Below are 14962 nucleotides of genomic sequence, written 5' to 3' on the forward strand. Positions count from 1 at the left end.
ATGTTATGGAGTATCTAAAAGACACACAGAAAAAAAGGAAACTGATACAATTTATAATTAACAAAGAACATTTAAAATACTCTTATCTAATAGATAAGAGATTATATCAATAAGATAAAAATGCATGCTATGTAAAACAATGAAAATAAGAAATAGCTCATGGAAATGAAAAGTGTGATAGAAATCTTTTCTTAAATTCAATAGAAGTTTTGGAAGATAAAGTCAAAGGAATCTTCCAAGATGAGGAGATAGAAAATATAAGAAAATGTGATAATCAATCCAACAGAACCAAAACCAATGGCCAGGAGTTCTAAGAGGATGAAATATTAAAATGTACAGTATCAAACTATTTTAACATAATAACACAAGGAAAACTTCCTAAACTAAAGAAAACAAACCTCCAGATTTAAAAGAGCCCACACAGCACAGAGCATGAGAAAAGGCCCATTCCAGGGTCCAACATTATAAAATTTCAAAATTCCAGGGCAAAAATGATTATGAAAACCTTCAGAAACAGAAAAGCAAATCATAGACCAAGTATTAGGAATCAGAATGGCATATGCTTTTTCAGTTGTGATATTAGAATCTTGAAGACAGTGCAGTAGCCTCTTAAAAATCCTGAATAAAATTTAATTTCAACATAGATTTTGATACCTAGCCAAACTATCAAGTGTATGCATAGAACAACAGCATTTTCAGCCATACAGATACTTAAAAATGTATTATTCATGTACCTTTTCTTATGAAAGTTACCTGGAGAGTATAATTCCACAGAAAAAGAGAGTAAACCTAAAAGCAGAATGACTTACAACCAGAAAACCGAGAACTCTAATAGGGATATGGGTAAGGATTGACCTAATACAGAGATCAACCAGGCCAGACATAAGGCACCAAGAAGGATATAGCAAGGAAAAAAATTTTAAGGGAACTGATTATTTATCTGATATGTTCCATTATTTGGAAAAATATTACTGGAGTATTTAACAGAACTCTTTGCTCATTTGTGTGTGGGAAGGGAGGAAGAGGGGAGGTGGTGGAGATGTCAGTTACCTAGAAAAATAAACTATTAAAAACTAGGCAATTAATTCCAGAAATAATAAACTATTGTACAGGGAAATTAATTTAAGCAAAATAATTCTTGTCTCTGTAGTGAAATATATTTCTACAGTCATAACAACGTAAATGAACTACTGACTACTGATTTAACTACAATTGTTCTATGGGAGGAGGAGGAGGGTACATTGGTTGGGTGGTATAAGAGAAGTAAATCATTACCTATTTTAACACAGGAAGTCAATAGGAAATGTCTAATACTGCAAAAATCAAGAAATAGCATTATAAGTATGTCATTTAAAAATGTGAAGATAAATATCAGAAGAGTAGATAAATAGTGTGTGCTTTTGAAAATTAGGCTTGGTCATCCCCCCCTTCTTTGTTATGAGCGTTTTGAGTACTATTTGATATAAATTAGTCCCATTACTTTGATTAGAAAATTTAATTAATAATAAAAATAAAGTTACATATGACCATGATTAAGAAGAAAACTTCCTACAATATAGATTATAAATGAACAGTAATGAGTCCACCTTTCTCCATATCCTGTCCTTGGTGCTGTTCTCCTGTTAGTTGTTCTGGTGATTATATTCATGACTTGAAGTGTATGTATTTTTGTTGTTGTTGTTAGTACTCACCCAAGGATATTTTTCTATTGATTTTTTAGATAAGAGTGGAAGGGAGGGAGGGAGGGAGAGGGAGGGAGAGGGAGAGAGGGAAAGAGAGAGAAACATCAATGTGAGAGAGACACATTGATTGGTTGCCTCCTGCACAACTTCAACCAGGTCTGGGAATCGAACCTACAACCCAGGTATTTGCCCTTGACCAGAATCAAACCCATGACACTTTGGTCCACAGGCCAATGCTCTAACCACTGAACAAAACTGGCCAGGGGAAGTGTATGTATTTTTTGGTAAAGTGTAAAACTATCTGGATTTGTGTTTGCCCAATTGGGCAAAAGATGACCTCATCAAACTGCACTGTGGACATTGCAGGTTAATGGTGTACTGTGAGAGTAATGTACAATTGGCCTATGACTGTTGTTGGTCTTTCATCCCTGGGTCACTACATACAGCCAAGGAAGCAGCCCTGACCTAGTTGGGTCAGGCAGAGGGTTATCCTGCCAGTAGGAGCATGGCATTTCTGGCAAGAGGTTCCTCTTCTACCCGCTGGAGTTGGTGCCATGGCAGATTCCCTAACTCAGGGAGTAGGTGTTGAGCCCTGGTCCAGCTGGTCAGATTATTGTTGATTTTGATTATCTGCACCAATAAGCTTTTTTTCTGGCACAGATAATCAGAAGCAGGCAATAAGTTCCCATCTTCCTAACAAAAACGCTTTTTGCATTTGGAAATTGTAATAAAGTTTTATTTAGTTTTCACCAAAATAGCGCTTTATAGGAAAATGTTATTGAATTTTAAATCAAGAACTTTTTAGTACTCAGTGATAACCATATATCCTGAGGCAGGGCATTTTGTTCTACTTATCTCGTATTAATGATTTAAACCATTAATATATCCTCGTTATAATAAGAAAAATACAGTTTTATTAAGCAAGAATCCAAGACCTTTCATGATGTGGTCTAATCTATCATCCTATGAGTTTATGTGTCCTTCCCGTTTTTCCCACTTTCTTGCCCATGCTAATATATTTCTAATCTTGCCTTTTAAAGCATAGATTTTCTCAAACACTCATTTGGTGTTTTTTAATAGTCTCTCTGTGTGTGTGTGTGTGTGTGTGTGTGTGTGTGTGTGTGTGTGTATCTTTGCTGTTCTTGAAAGGTAGAGAAGAAATCAGTAATAATAATGATGCCGACCATCTTTAATTCAGCTCTTACTTTGTGCTTGACACTCGTGAAGTACTCAGCATCTATCTGAATCTTCACAGTAGTTCTAGGAGGATCCTGCCTTTATCGCTCCCACTTTAGACTTAAGAAACTGCGTAACTTGTGCAAGGTCAGCGAGCTGGAAAATGCCAGAGCTGCGTCTGAAACATTGATTCGTGTTGCCTCTGGGGCCTGTTGTCTTAATCTCTGTTTGACTGGCTTCCAGTGCAGCCTCCGAGTTTTTATTACATGAAATTAAGAAGGCAGATGATGTAGACTCACAACCTAATTAGCAATGTAAGGCTACATATGTTGTTGTTGTTGTGTAGTGCTTCTAAAAACTGTTGCCTCTTTTCTTTTTAAGAAAGTTTGGAATTGTGTACCTTTTCTATTTCTGTCATTCTTTTTTGGACCCTCTCAATTCAAAATTCTGGAGTCATCGTTGACGTCTCCTGATCTCTCTCCTTTTACTTCCATATACTCACATGTTCTCTTTATACTTCTGTTTTAATATATATTTTTTAATATGTCTCTACTCCTTGTGTCTGGAATACTGCATCTGTCTGTGCTCTTTCAACTGACAATCTCGGCCATCTTAAAACCCATCATACGCATTAATTCATTTTTTTTTTAAACTCAGCTTTTCTCATATTGCATACCTGTTTAAACCATTAATATCTCGTCATTCTATAGAAGAATATACAGCTTTATTAATCTAAAATCCAGGACCTTTCATAATGTGGTCTAATCTATCAGCCTATGAGTTTATGTGCCCTTCCCTTCTTTCCCACGTTTTTGCCCATATTAATATATTTCTGATCAACCTTTTAAAGCATAGATTTTTCTCTAATACTCATTTTTTTATATGCTTTGTATCTTAACATTTTGTGTGTGTGTGTGTGTCTTATTTACACAACAGAACCATTAACCCCATGTGTAGAGATGGAAAGTGTCTGAGCCCAACATGGGGCAGTGTCTTGCGGATAATACTGTGTAAAAAATAATAATAATAATTAATTAATTTTTAAAGTTTTAAAGTCAATATATAATTTAAACTCTGTACTTCTTTGCTTTTGTTTCACAAATGTTAGACAAATAAAACTAAACAGATTTTTCTGTTATGTTTTTTTCATCTCTCTAATTATATTTAATTATAAATTGAACTATATTGGTACAACTTTAACAGTTTAAAATATTTAAAGAAACAAATAAGTTTTATTAGTATTCTAATCTGAAAGATATTGAAAATCTACTCCAACTGAAAGTGAAATACTCATTATCACATAGATTTTTAAAACTTAAAACAATACTTGAGAACTTTTAATAAGCTGTTTTATTATATTGTTGGTAATATTTGATTTTTGATGGGGATAATTTAATATTTATAGTGTAATAAATGCTAAAGAAAGAATGATTTGGTTTTTCTTGCCTGATGTATTAAATATAGTTGGAATTTGTTCTGAATACTGAGTAATGACATGAGGAAATTTGAAATTACTTAAATACTGTTTAAAACAATCTACTTAGGCATGATTTTAGGCATGGTTTTCTAAAAGAGGGTTGCATTTTTTGTATTAAAATTGCTTCTTGCTTTCTGCTGAATTTGAAAATGTTTCTACCCTTCTTTTTCTTGTTTTAATTGTATATGAATATTTATCTCTTTAAAAATTTTATAGGTGTTCTATAATAAATAAATATTTCTACTTTAATGTATAAATTATTTAAAACTATGTTCTATGTAAGGCACTTTTGCTTTGAAATATTTGAGTTTCAGCAAGATAAGGATGATTTCCTTCTCAGACCAAAAAATTAACCAACATAAATTTTCATATCTTTTAGATGTTCATATTTATTAATATGAGAGAGCTTTTGTTGTTGCCTTTTAATAATACAATCTTAATGTAATATTATTTTAGCTCAGAAATCTTATACTCTCTAAATGTTTCAAGGGTCTCATGCTGTATTTTTTCCTAAATTATTTTTTTGAAAATAATGTTGAGCATCATCATACCTTCTTTTACATCTCACGTTTTTCTAAACAGATATCTTAAATTAATTACCCTTTAATTTGGTTTGCAAAATATCCAAATAAAACCATAAATACATCTTTCAGAAGAGAACCACATATTTGATGTAAATCATGGAATGTGTCTGATGTAATCTCACAAACAAAAATGTTGCATTTTCAAAGCAGTGACATTTTAAATTAATATTATTTTTAAAGGGACTGAGCCTTAGAACAAAAGTGCAGATTATCCATTCTGACTACTCTCATTTAATCATTTCATTTTTAAAATTAGACTTCCCCTTACGATCCAAAAAAACCCTCACTAATGTGCATTTTTGGCTTTGTTAATTCCCTTTGTCATAAAATGGAAGCTAGCCTAAATTTTCTAATAATTTTTTTTATCACATTTAAATTCATGGCAAAAACAAAAATGAGGCAGTTTTGAATTCAAGTGCCTGTATTTTTTACGGATGCTTTTCTCCTCGCCTCTCTACCTAAGGAAATAGAGAAACTGACATTAGAACTGAGGGGGAGCGAGCAGCGCTTGGAACAGGAGCAGCAGAAGGCAGCCGGGGCCAGAGACGAGCTCCTGAAACTGACAGAGCGGCTGGGCGAAGCTGAGCACCAACTGCACCTCACCAGGTACCCCCTAATCCCGTTAGGCACCATAGCCCCCATTCCATCCCACTGATTTTTGCCACAGGCTTCCAAACAGTTGTTCGAGTTAGTCTTAGTCATTCCGTTCACACACAGCTTTCAGGCAGATTAAGAAACGTGGAGATGTGGTAAGCAAAACACCCAGACATGTGAATGATAAGTGTGGCAGGGAATTACTGATATATCACAAAACCTTTCATCTACAATGCTCAAATATTTAGGCGATTCTCAATCAATATAAGCAAAATGACATGTTTCTCCTACCACCACCTCTCTTGTTAATCCTCCGTCTAATAAAAACGTTGAGCTGAAGGATCTGAGGAATAGATTTCACGACTGATACTGTCAGTGGTGAAAGAGACAAAATAAAAGACACCCTGAGATGCAAATTGAGATGGAATTGTTACAAAATAAGGAACCTGAGTCTTGAGGAGGTGTACAATTTTGAGATGAAAATGATTGGCACTGTTCACGTTTAAACCACTGTTATAACCAGGCTTATACCACTGTGCTGTCGCAATATATTGTTTCTGTCCTGAGGTATTGTGATATGATCATCATTGTCATAAAACTTCAGTAAACATATAACTTAGCCCTAAATTACAATAAGGTGTTTTTGGTAGCCAACATCGTATAATTTGCTATATTGAAAACACACATTCATCCACAGAAATACAGCCAAGAAAAAAAACAAACTCAGATTGTAGACATTTCACATTATCCTGTAAGTGCTTTCTTCTCTCTTTCGGGTTTAGTATAATTTTTCAATTTTCAGGTCAAGCCTTTGGGTTTGTTCAGTTTTTGGAGTTTTTTAGTTTTTCGGGAGAACTTTGTCTAAATACACATGTAAATTTATGATAGTTGGTTTGGTTCATAATTTAGAAAAACATTGGTCTTCTAATCATAGTAATATGTTGAATTTAAACTATGAAAGGGGACTGATCCCTCTTACATTAAATATGAGAATGTAATTCCGAGCACGGTATGATAACAGATGGAGTAAAGCACCACTTGAACAGCCTGCTTTTTGAGAAAAAAATATTCTAGAGGTTGGTGAACCTCCCAAAGTTTTAGGCTAGTGTTAAGATGCCTCTAGTTCTGTTAAAATCAAACTTTGTTAAAAAAACAAAAAACATTTTATTATGATAATATTCCGGATGGTTTGCCAGCTTCCCTTTTATACAATGAAAGAAGGAGAGCGAGAGAGAGACAGAAAGAAAGAAAAAAAGTACATCATTTTTACATATGTGATGTCTGTAATAATTCCAATAGATAAAACATGTTTATGGGGGAAAAAATGTCTTAACAATGCAGTTCTTTTAATGCCAATTAAAGCATTGTCCTTGTAGAGCTGACTGTAACGTTAACATAGTTTCTGTGGTTATTTGATCACAGCAGTTTCGGAATTTACTTTCATCCTGGTAGTTCATAGTTTTCCTTCTCTGTCAGACTTCTATTGAGAACCAACCGCTTGTGTGCTCAGCACCACTAAGCACAGAAATAGGACAGCTTCGAATACCTCCGTGTGGCTGAGCTGCAGTAAATAAATATTAATGCTGGTTTTGTCCCCTTTGCCATTCTGTCTTGTTCCGAGAGTTAATTTCTGAAGTCCTGGTCCGTGGAGAGTTTTGCTGCGTGGTATCAATGCGGCCTGGCTGACAAGATCAGTTTCTCACAAGGAGAACATATTAAGATACAGCAAGTGCTGAAAGTGGACCAGTGATAACTAATTCTTTTGTTCTTAAGAAAAACGGTTCTGCTGGCTTCCGTGGAAAGCTTTTTCTATTGAGCTTTATTTACACCAAGTTGCAGAAATTTAACCCAGGTTTACAGTAAATAAAACGTAATTACCTGTTTTCTAAGTACAGTACTCTTTTGTACGCATTTTATACTTAGTCTATGTCCACGTTTTATAAAATCCATAAATGGCACTAAAAGGAACTGTGTATAGTTCTCTTTGGCACTGAAAATGTGACTTGGTTGTGTGATTATATATTTCTGATATACTTTTTGAGATTTTTTTTAGAGTTTGTTTCCCCTCATCATTCTTTATTGATTCAGTATACTCAAGTGTGTGGCTAGGAAACATGTTTTTGGGGTGTGTTGTTTTTTTTGTTTTTTTTCAGTATATACCAGCTAAAAGCAATAAATCCCACACAGGTATCTCTTCATTTAGTCTTAACTTAAACATTTTGAATCTCATACTCTAAACAAAGTTTAAAATTGAACCTGAAAACCATGTTATAAAGTAATTATGAAATAAGGATGCAAATCTTCCAAGGCAAAGAGAATTTGACAACTGGAGCAGGAATCTGTAGATCAATCTGAAAGGAAAAGAACCTGTCACTTTCTAGGCATTGCCCTTTCTTGTTTAACTGGACTTAAAAAAAAGAAAGAAATTCAACACTTACTGCAAGACCCAACTGGTAAGTATAACATTCACTTAATCAATAAATATTTATTGATCACCTACTATCTTTTAAATACATTGCTTAGCCCTTGGCATAGAGGAAAAAGACTCAGATCTCACCCTTAGGTTGCTCACACTCTATTAAGGATATATATATATATATATATATATATATATATATATATATATAAATATTTAGAATAGAGTGTGATAATAGTGCAATGATAGAAATAAAGATTGTCACAGGAGCACATAGTAAGGAGAATTGGCTCATTCTGCATTAGAAGTGAAGGTGACTGTCAGGAAAACTTCCTGGAGGAGGAGATGTTTGGTAATTATCTCGATTAATGAGTTCATGGATAGGAGTTCTCAAAGTGGAAAAAGGTGGGGTGCGTATCCCAGCTAGAAGCAACAATATATGCAAAGACAAAGATGGGACCGAGCATCAACTCTACAATCAGGTTAGATGTTTGGCAAGAGAGGAGCCTGGAAAAGGGGGTCAGGGACCTGAGGAAAAGCTACGTGGGCCATATTCTGGGGTTTTGGCCATTCTGAGAGTAATGGGTTACTCTTAAGCAGGGTTTCCAACATGATCAACTTTCGGGCTGGGATCCTGACTCAGACAGCAGCGTGGAGAGTGATCTTGGAGAGTTAGTGAGGAGACAAGAAGACCAGTTAGGACAGAGCCAGCAACCTCAGCCCAAATCTGGCCCATCATGTTTTTGTATGAACCCTGAGCTAAGAGTGGTTTTTCTACTTTTAAATGTTTGGGGGAGGGGGGCAGTAATATTCTGTGATATTTAAAAATTATGCATCCCTAAGTAAAGTTTTACTGGGCACAGCCTCCATCATGTTTTCTGTCGTTATATATGGTGCCACCACGGCAGCGCTGAGTGTGGTCCCCAAAGCCTAAAATATTTACAAACACTCAGGAGGCTGTTTAACTCAGGAAGTCAAGAGAGCCCAAACTATCGTGGGTTCAAGTGTGTGTTTTAAAAGGCAATAGAAAGGCGCTGTGAAAATCGATTGGTGGAGGAAGAGATGATTGGCAGGGACCCATTTAGAAAATAAGCACCATCATAGCCCTGGGTGTGGCTGTGCCAGTAAGATGGAAAGGAAATAGCATCTTCAGGAGGGGCTTGGGGTAGCGAATAAGAGAGGCCAGAATTAAAGGTGATTCGAAGTTTGTAGCCAGTGTAGCTGGATGATCCATTCCTCCAATGAGGGAGGCACAGAGGAAAAGAATACCTTTTATTTTGGAACTCAGGTGCAGATGTCCAGTGTAGATGTAGTGTGAGGAGAAAGGTCATGAATAGAGGTTTAGCTCTGGATGCTTTTAGGAAAACTATTAGCTGTAGCCAGAGGAGTAGTGAAAGCACCTAGAGAGGGCTGTGTTCTTAAAGTGCTGTGAAGGCCTGGCCGGTGTGGCTCAGTGGATTGAGCACCATCCCATGGACTGAGAGGTCCCGGTTCGATTCCCGGTCAGGGCACGTGCCTGGGTCGTGGGCTGGATCTCGGGGGGGGGGGAGGGGGACAGGAGGAGGCAGCTGATTGATGTTTCTATCTCTCTCTCCCTAAAAAATCAATAAAACATATTTTAAAAAATAAAAATAAATAAAGGGCTATGGAGAAGAGCTAAGGAGACTGAAATGGGGCCTCCAGAATATGAGAAACAACTAAAGCATGCTTCAGAGGACGCCTTGGTGAAATCATCAAAAGCATCACTTTTCTTAGGGGAGGCCCAGGGGTCCTAGGGTTGAGGACACTGAGTTTTAGGCTCTCCCCCAGGCGTTCACTGTCTCTGCAACTTTTGACAAATTACTTCATTCTTTGAACCTGCTTGCTTGCCTATACAATGGGCTGCATGGTTTCTAAATGTCCTTTCGCTCTGATAGGCAGTGATTCTACCAGTGGTTTAAGACAGTGTGCCATGCAGTTCCTACTCCCAGACGTTAGCTATTTCAGTTGCTTGGAGTGTCCTTTGTTGAAGATGCTTCCTTAGTCTGAACTTTAGGGAAATTTCATAGACATGTTCTTCGTACCCACCATTTACATTCATCATAATTTAGGCTGACCTCCATCAGGGTCATGAAAATAGTCTCTTAACAGTCTTCCGATCTGTTTGCCATCCGCTGCCGGGGAGTATTCGTAAGCACTGCCTCGACCCTGTCACCTGCTCTTGGAACCTCCTGTGGTGCCGTGCTGACTGTGCAGAAGCCAGGCCACTCAGCACTGTGGTCCCCGGGGGTCCCAGCCTTCCCGTGTGGCCTCACTGCCACCTTCTCATCTCTTCGTGCTGACTTCCAGCCAAACTTGAGCCGACACAGCCCTCTCGAACTTTCAGATTTTTCTCCCCTTTTATGTTCTCTGTGCCTAAGTACCCCTTTAACCTTCTCTAGCCCTGTTGTAACCTTACCTTCTTGTCCATTTCTCCCGAAATCCTGACTTTTCCACTATAGCCCTTTCTGATGACTCCTGCCCGAAGGGAGAAGGCACATCTCCCCCGAGTCCTCCTGCCCATTTAGAGCTGAAGGCACTTACTACATACTGGCTGGGTGGGTGGGTGGCTGGCTGGCTGGATGGCTGGATGGCTGGGTGGGTGGATGCATGGATGCACGCTCTGAAATTTTATATGTCGTGCCCTCTGGAATGTCTTATTCTTCAAGGTAGGGGAGAGGTCTTATTGATATTATATTTCTCAGAGCACCTAGCCCAGTCCATTGCAAAGAGTTGGAGCTCAGTAAGTCATTGTTATACAAATGATTAATATAGTGTGAGTTTATGACTATTTATTCAAAGCCTAGTAAGATAAATGATAAAATCCAGAAGGGAGATTCAAGATAAAATATTATAGGGACACATAACTTCTTACTGACCTTGGTAGCATTGGAATATAGGAAAATAGGAATAAAGGGCATTCCATTGGAAATTCCAGAGGAAAAATGACATTTGGGAGGTGCACGTGTATACATGAGAGAAAGTTAAATACAATCTACAATTTAAATATCTGAATGCATCTGTTTCTGAGGTTAAGAATATATGCGTCGTAGGGTCTGCCTAGTACCGTGTACAGTAGCTCTTTAAGAAAACAATAATAGACTATATATTCCCTGTTTTACAGTGACTGCATCTAAGCCATAGAGAACTAAAATGACTCGTCTAAGGTCACACAGTTATGGAAGCAGGTTTTGAATCCCAACAATTTGCCTACAAAGCCTGTGCCATCATCCTATAATTCTGGGTGACTTAGTTGGGAAATTAGTTAATGCAATTGGTCCCAAAAACACAACCAAGAAAATCAGTCACATAAATTTGCCACAGGAATAAGTGTTGGCTGCGCCCTCATACACTGATATAAATATGAGCCAGTGAATTTCAGTCTTGGCTTGGGCTTTGCCTAAGAAACTGTCCTTTGGCTAATCACTTGCCTGAGTCATTTCACATATTATACACATTATAATGCAACTATCATTCTCCTTAACTCTTTATTTTATTTTTACCCAAGCAGAAGACTTTTTTAAAAGTAGAAATTTCTTCATATTTGTTTTTGGCATGTTCAGAGATCTTTGAAGAGCTTCAGAATTTAAATTCCTCTCACAAGACTACCATTCACTTATGTGTGGGCCGATTGTGATGGGACATTGAAAACAGTCATTTCTGAATGTCTGTGATTGTCACTAGCTACTTACTGAGGCAGACACTCTTCTCCATGCCTATTGTACACGTATTGAAACACACTCCTTTGAATCTTCGTCCTTTTTCTCAGATCTGCTGTGGAGGGGAATTCCAACCGGAAGCCTTCTGTTTACTTCCCATAGAACTTAGAAATCAGTCCTATCAAGTGCAGAAGGGAAACTCACCTGCCATTAGATCTGTAGGCTCCAGGTTCTATGAGTAAGACCACCTGTACAGTTTTTATTTCCCCATTAACATACTGTTTTCAGTGATGAGCTTCAAAGAATTTCTCAGAGCAAGAATCTAAGTGAGGTCCATAATATGGTGTTATGCTCTGACCTAATCTGTGATACACAAGGGATGATCATACACAAGTGATGGCCAAGAGAGAAAGCAATCTGAACACAGTATTTGTATCTTTTAGAAAGTGCAAAAGGGTACACAGGAGAAGTCTCCAGGTTGTCCCATTACAGTGGTGGTTAGTGACTTGGGGTGAAGTGACTAAGGCCTTGTAATCAGAGCGGCCCAGAGCATTCAGGTCCCCATAATCACTACGGTAAATTCTTTCTTCAATTTAGTTGTTCGACCTTTCAGATTACCAATGTGAGTTTGGACTCTTTGCTTGAGATCACAGAAACCCAAAAAGGGTTTAGTCTGCTAACGAGACCTTGTAAAATCCAGGTGCAGCTGGCCCGAGGGTTTCTTGGACCAGGGACTCCAGGCAACGCCAGTTTGCTATTGTTTTCTGTCATCTGCAGGGAATGTTGGCTCCTTCTCTCAGGTTCTTCCACAAAGTGGAGTCACACCCTGCAACCCGAACTGCAGAGGAGGGAGGTGCCTTTGATCTCAGACTAAGGATGTGACTTCTTAGCTCTTCCACGTCCAATTTCAAAACCTCCAGTTCAGATTTCAAGGCTGAGTCGCGTGCACACCCCTCGGGGTGCCGTGGCTGGCAGCCTCTGGGAGCCCCAGTGTGAGGCGAGGTGCTGGCGAGGGGCAGGTGTCAGGGATCCCAGGTAAATAAAATAGCAGGTGCCTGCTCTGCTGCCTCTGTTGTCTTTTAAACAAACGCACTCCCAGATTGTCCTTTGACTAAGGAACGGCTCGAAGAGGAGCACCTCTCTGCTCGTGTTGCTTTGAGAGTGATGCTCTCCATTGTCAACGTGTGGAAAGCGCAAGGGGCATGGTCAGCTTTGTGGTTTTGTTTAGAGAATCCTCGAATATAGAAACGAGAGAAGCGAAGGACATAAGAGTGAATGTCTACATTGCCGAGCACCGGGCTGATGTTACCACAACAAGATCAATCCCCAAACTGAGAGTCCTGGAAACTTTTACATCAGTTTTAAATCACCGCAGTATCCAAGCACGTGGTCAGTGGGCTATATTGAGTATCTTTTAAATTTTTTTCCAATGATTTGTCTAAAATTTGTTTCTGATTACAGTTCAAATATAATACGACATATTAGTTTCAACAAATATTTACATGTTATAATATGTACAACCTAGTAATTAGACATGTATATAACTTATGAAGTGGTCACCTCGATAAGTAGAGTACCCCTCTGACACCCTACAGAGCTATGACAATATGATTGACTTTTTATTTCATTTTATAAAACTAATGCTTTGCCTAGGATCGGAAATATTTTTTTTTAAAGATATTTTACACAAGAAGTGTGAGACACTCTGCCTCCTCAATCCTGACAGCAAGCCCCAGGAAACTGAGTCGCAGGGAGATGAGTCGCACAGCCGGGGGGGTGGGGGGGACTGGGCCCACCGGACCCTGGAACCTGTGCTTGCAGCTCATCTTCATCAGGAGCGCACAGCACGCATGAGCCAAGAGAAGTGCTTTCCCGGTTGTGGATCGCAGTGTCGGTCCCCATCTCGTGTTCGGCGGCGGGCTAAGCCAGCAGCTGGCCTCCCTGTATGGTGGGGAATTGGGAGGCAAACACTCGTGTCCGGGCAGCACTAGCCGAAGTCAAGGCGGACGTGGGTAGACTGTCAGCCCTTCTTCACGCGTGGATGGTGGAGCGCTGATGCGCTCTTCCCGTTCTATGGGGATCTGGGTCTTTTCTCCCTTCTGAGTTTATCAGAGGATTTTTAGTCGAAATTTTATTTTAAAAGTTAGTTAAACTCATGTTTTTTCTTGTACTCCCTTCATGAATAAATTAAGCAGAGCACATGTCAAAAATGATTTGAAGTGGATCTATGTGCAACCAGCATCTCCAAGTCTCAAAATAGATGACCTCAGCCGTGTTTTCAAGTGTGCCCTGTTTTCCTCGCCTCACCCCGTGCCCGAGAACAGGCTGTCGGGGAGCCAGAAGGAGAGGCGTTTGTTCGCTGTGTCGGACTCGACGAGCCCGCTCTGCTCCACCCGCGACAGGCTCGGAGCCCTGGTCCCCGTGTGGCCCGGGGCGGAGGGCAGTCACAGGCTGCCAGGGCTGTGTCCCCGCGGCCGCTGCCGAATGCTCCCTGGCTCACTCCTCTGGGTTCTGCGAAGCCCACAGGTGTGTGCGATGAAAAGCGACGCTGGGGACGCACTGCTGTCCCCTGCCACCCAGGCCGCAGCCTGGAGCGTGGTGGTGGCCGCAGCCAGCTCATTTCCTGAAGAAGCCCAGAGGAAACAGAGTATCGTCCACACCACTCGCCTGACTCAACAGTGAACATCAAGTTCAATGAAAATAGGAGAACAAAGCAAACCCATAGACTTGTTATTCTAGCAGCCCGAAGTAGGAATATTTTTTTTAAAAGAAAGCTCTGATCTCCAATATTCATTTAAGGTGAAAGAAGAACAAAAAAAACCCATCAATGTAATAATGTTTCATCCCTTCTTAAATACCTCTTCCTAATTGGATGTGTCGGTGAGACCAATTATTAGGCATTACTCGCTGGTTAGTTACTGCTTCCCTGATACCTGCAAGTAGACTATACAGTGAGTCGTTGATTGATAGATTCTGGAATCAAAGCTGCTTTTAAGGAATCTGAGAAAAGAAGAGGCTTGGAGAATCTCCAGTCTCCTCGGTGCCCATCTTGACGATGTTCCTGGGGGACCACAGCCCAATTCCAGTAAACACATTTGTATTAAGCTACTACTGTTAGATTGGCTGAGCAGAGAATGCAGTCCCTGAATACAGTTCCCCAGGAGCTCGGAGTTGGCACCAATCGGTCAGAAACATTTGGAAGCTGCGTGCAAAGCCAGTGTCCAGCTGAGGGGAAGACTGCTCCACCTTGACTCTGCATGACCTCTCTCAGCTGGCATAGGTCGCCCGTGGCAAGGCTGAGCATCTCCCTGACCGGCAGTGGAGTGCGTGGGGTTGCGGATGAGGAAAAACAGGCA

The 14962-nt window shown here is 39.5% G+C and overlaps 1 protein-coding gene across 1 annotated transcript in view; it reads left to right on the plus strand.

Annotated features, from left to right (window-relative positions):
- SDCCAG8 (SHH signaling and ciliogenesis regulator SDCCAG8) overlaps positions 1-14962 on the plus strand; it is a 143990-nt gene that overhangs the window by 91426 nt on the left and 37602 nt on the right. Inside the window, exon 13 of the mRNA XM_036277573.1 lies at positions 5383-5525. Coding sequence (XP_036133466.1) covers positions 5383-5525 — 143 coding nt within the window. The remainder of the gene's footprint in view (positions 1-5382; positions 5526-14962) is intronic.

Source organism: Molossus molossus, unplaced genomic scaffold (assembly GCF_014108415.1).
Source record: "Molossus molossus isolate mMolMol1 unplaced genomic scaffold, mMolMol1.p scaffold_m16_p_23, whole genome shotgun sequence".
Taxonomy (NCBI): Eukaryota; Metazoa; Chordata; class Mammalia; order Chiroptera; family Molossidae; genus Molossus; species Molossus molossus.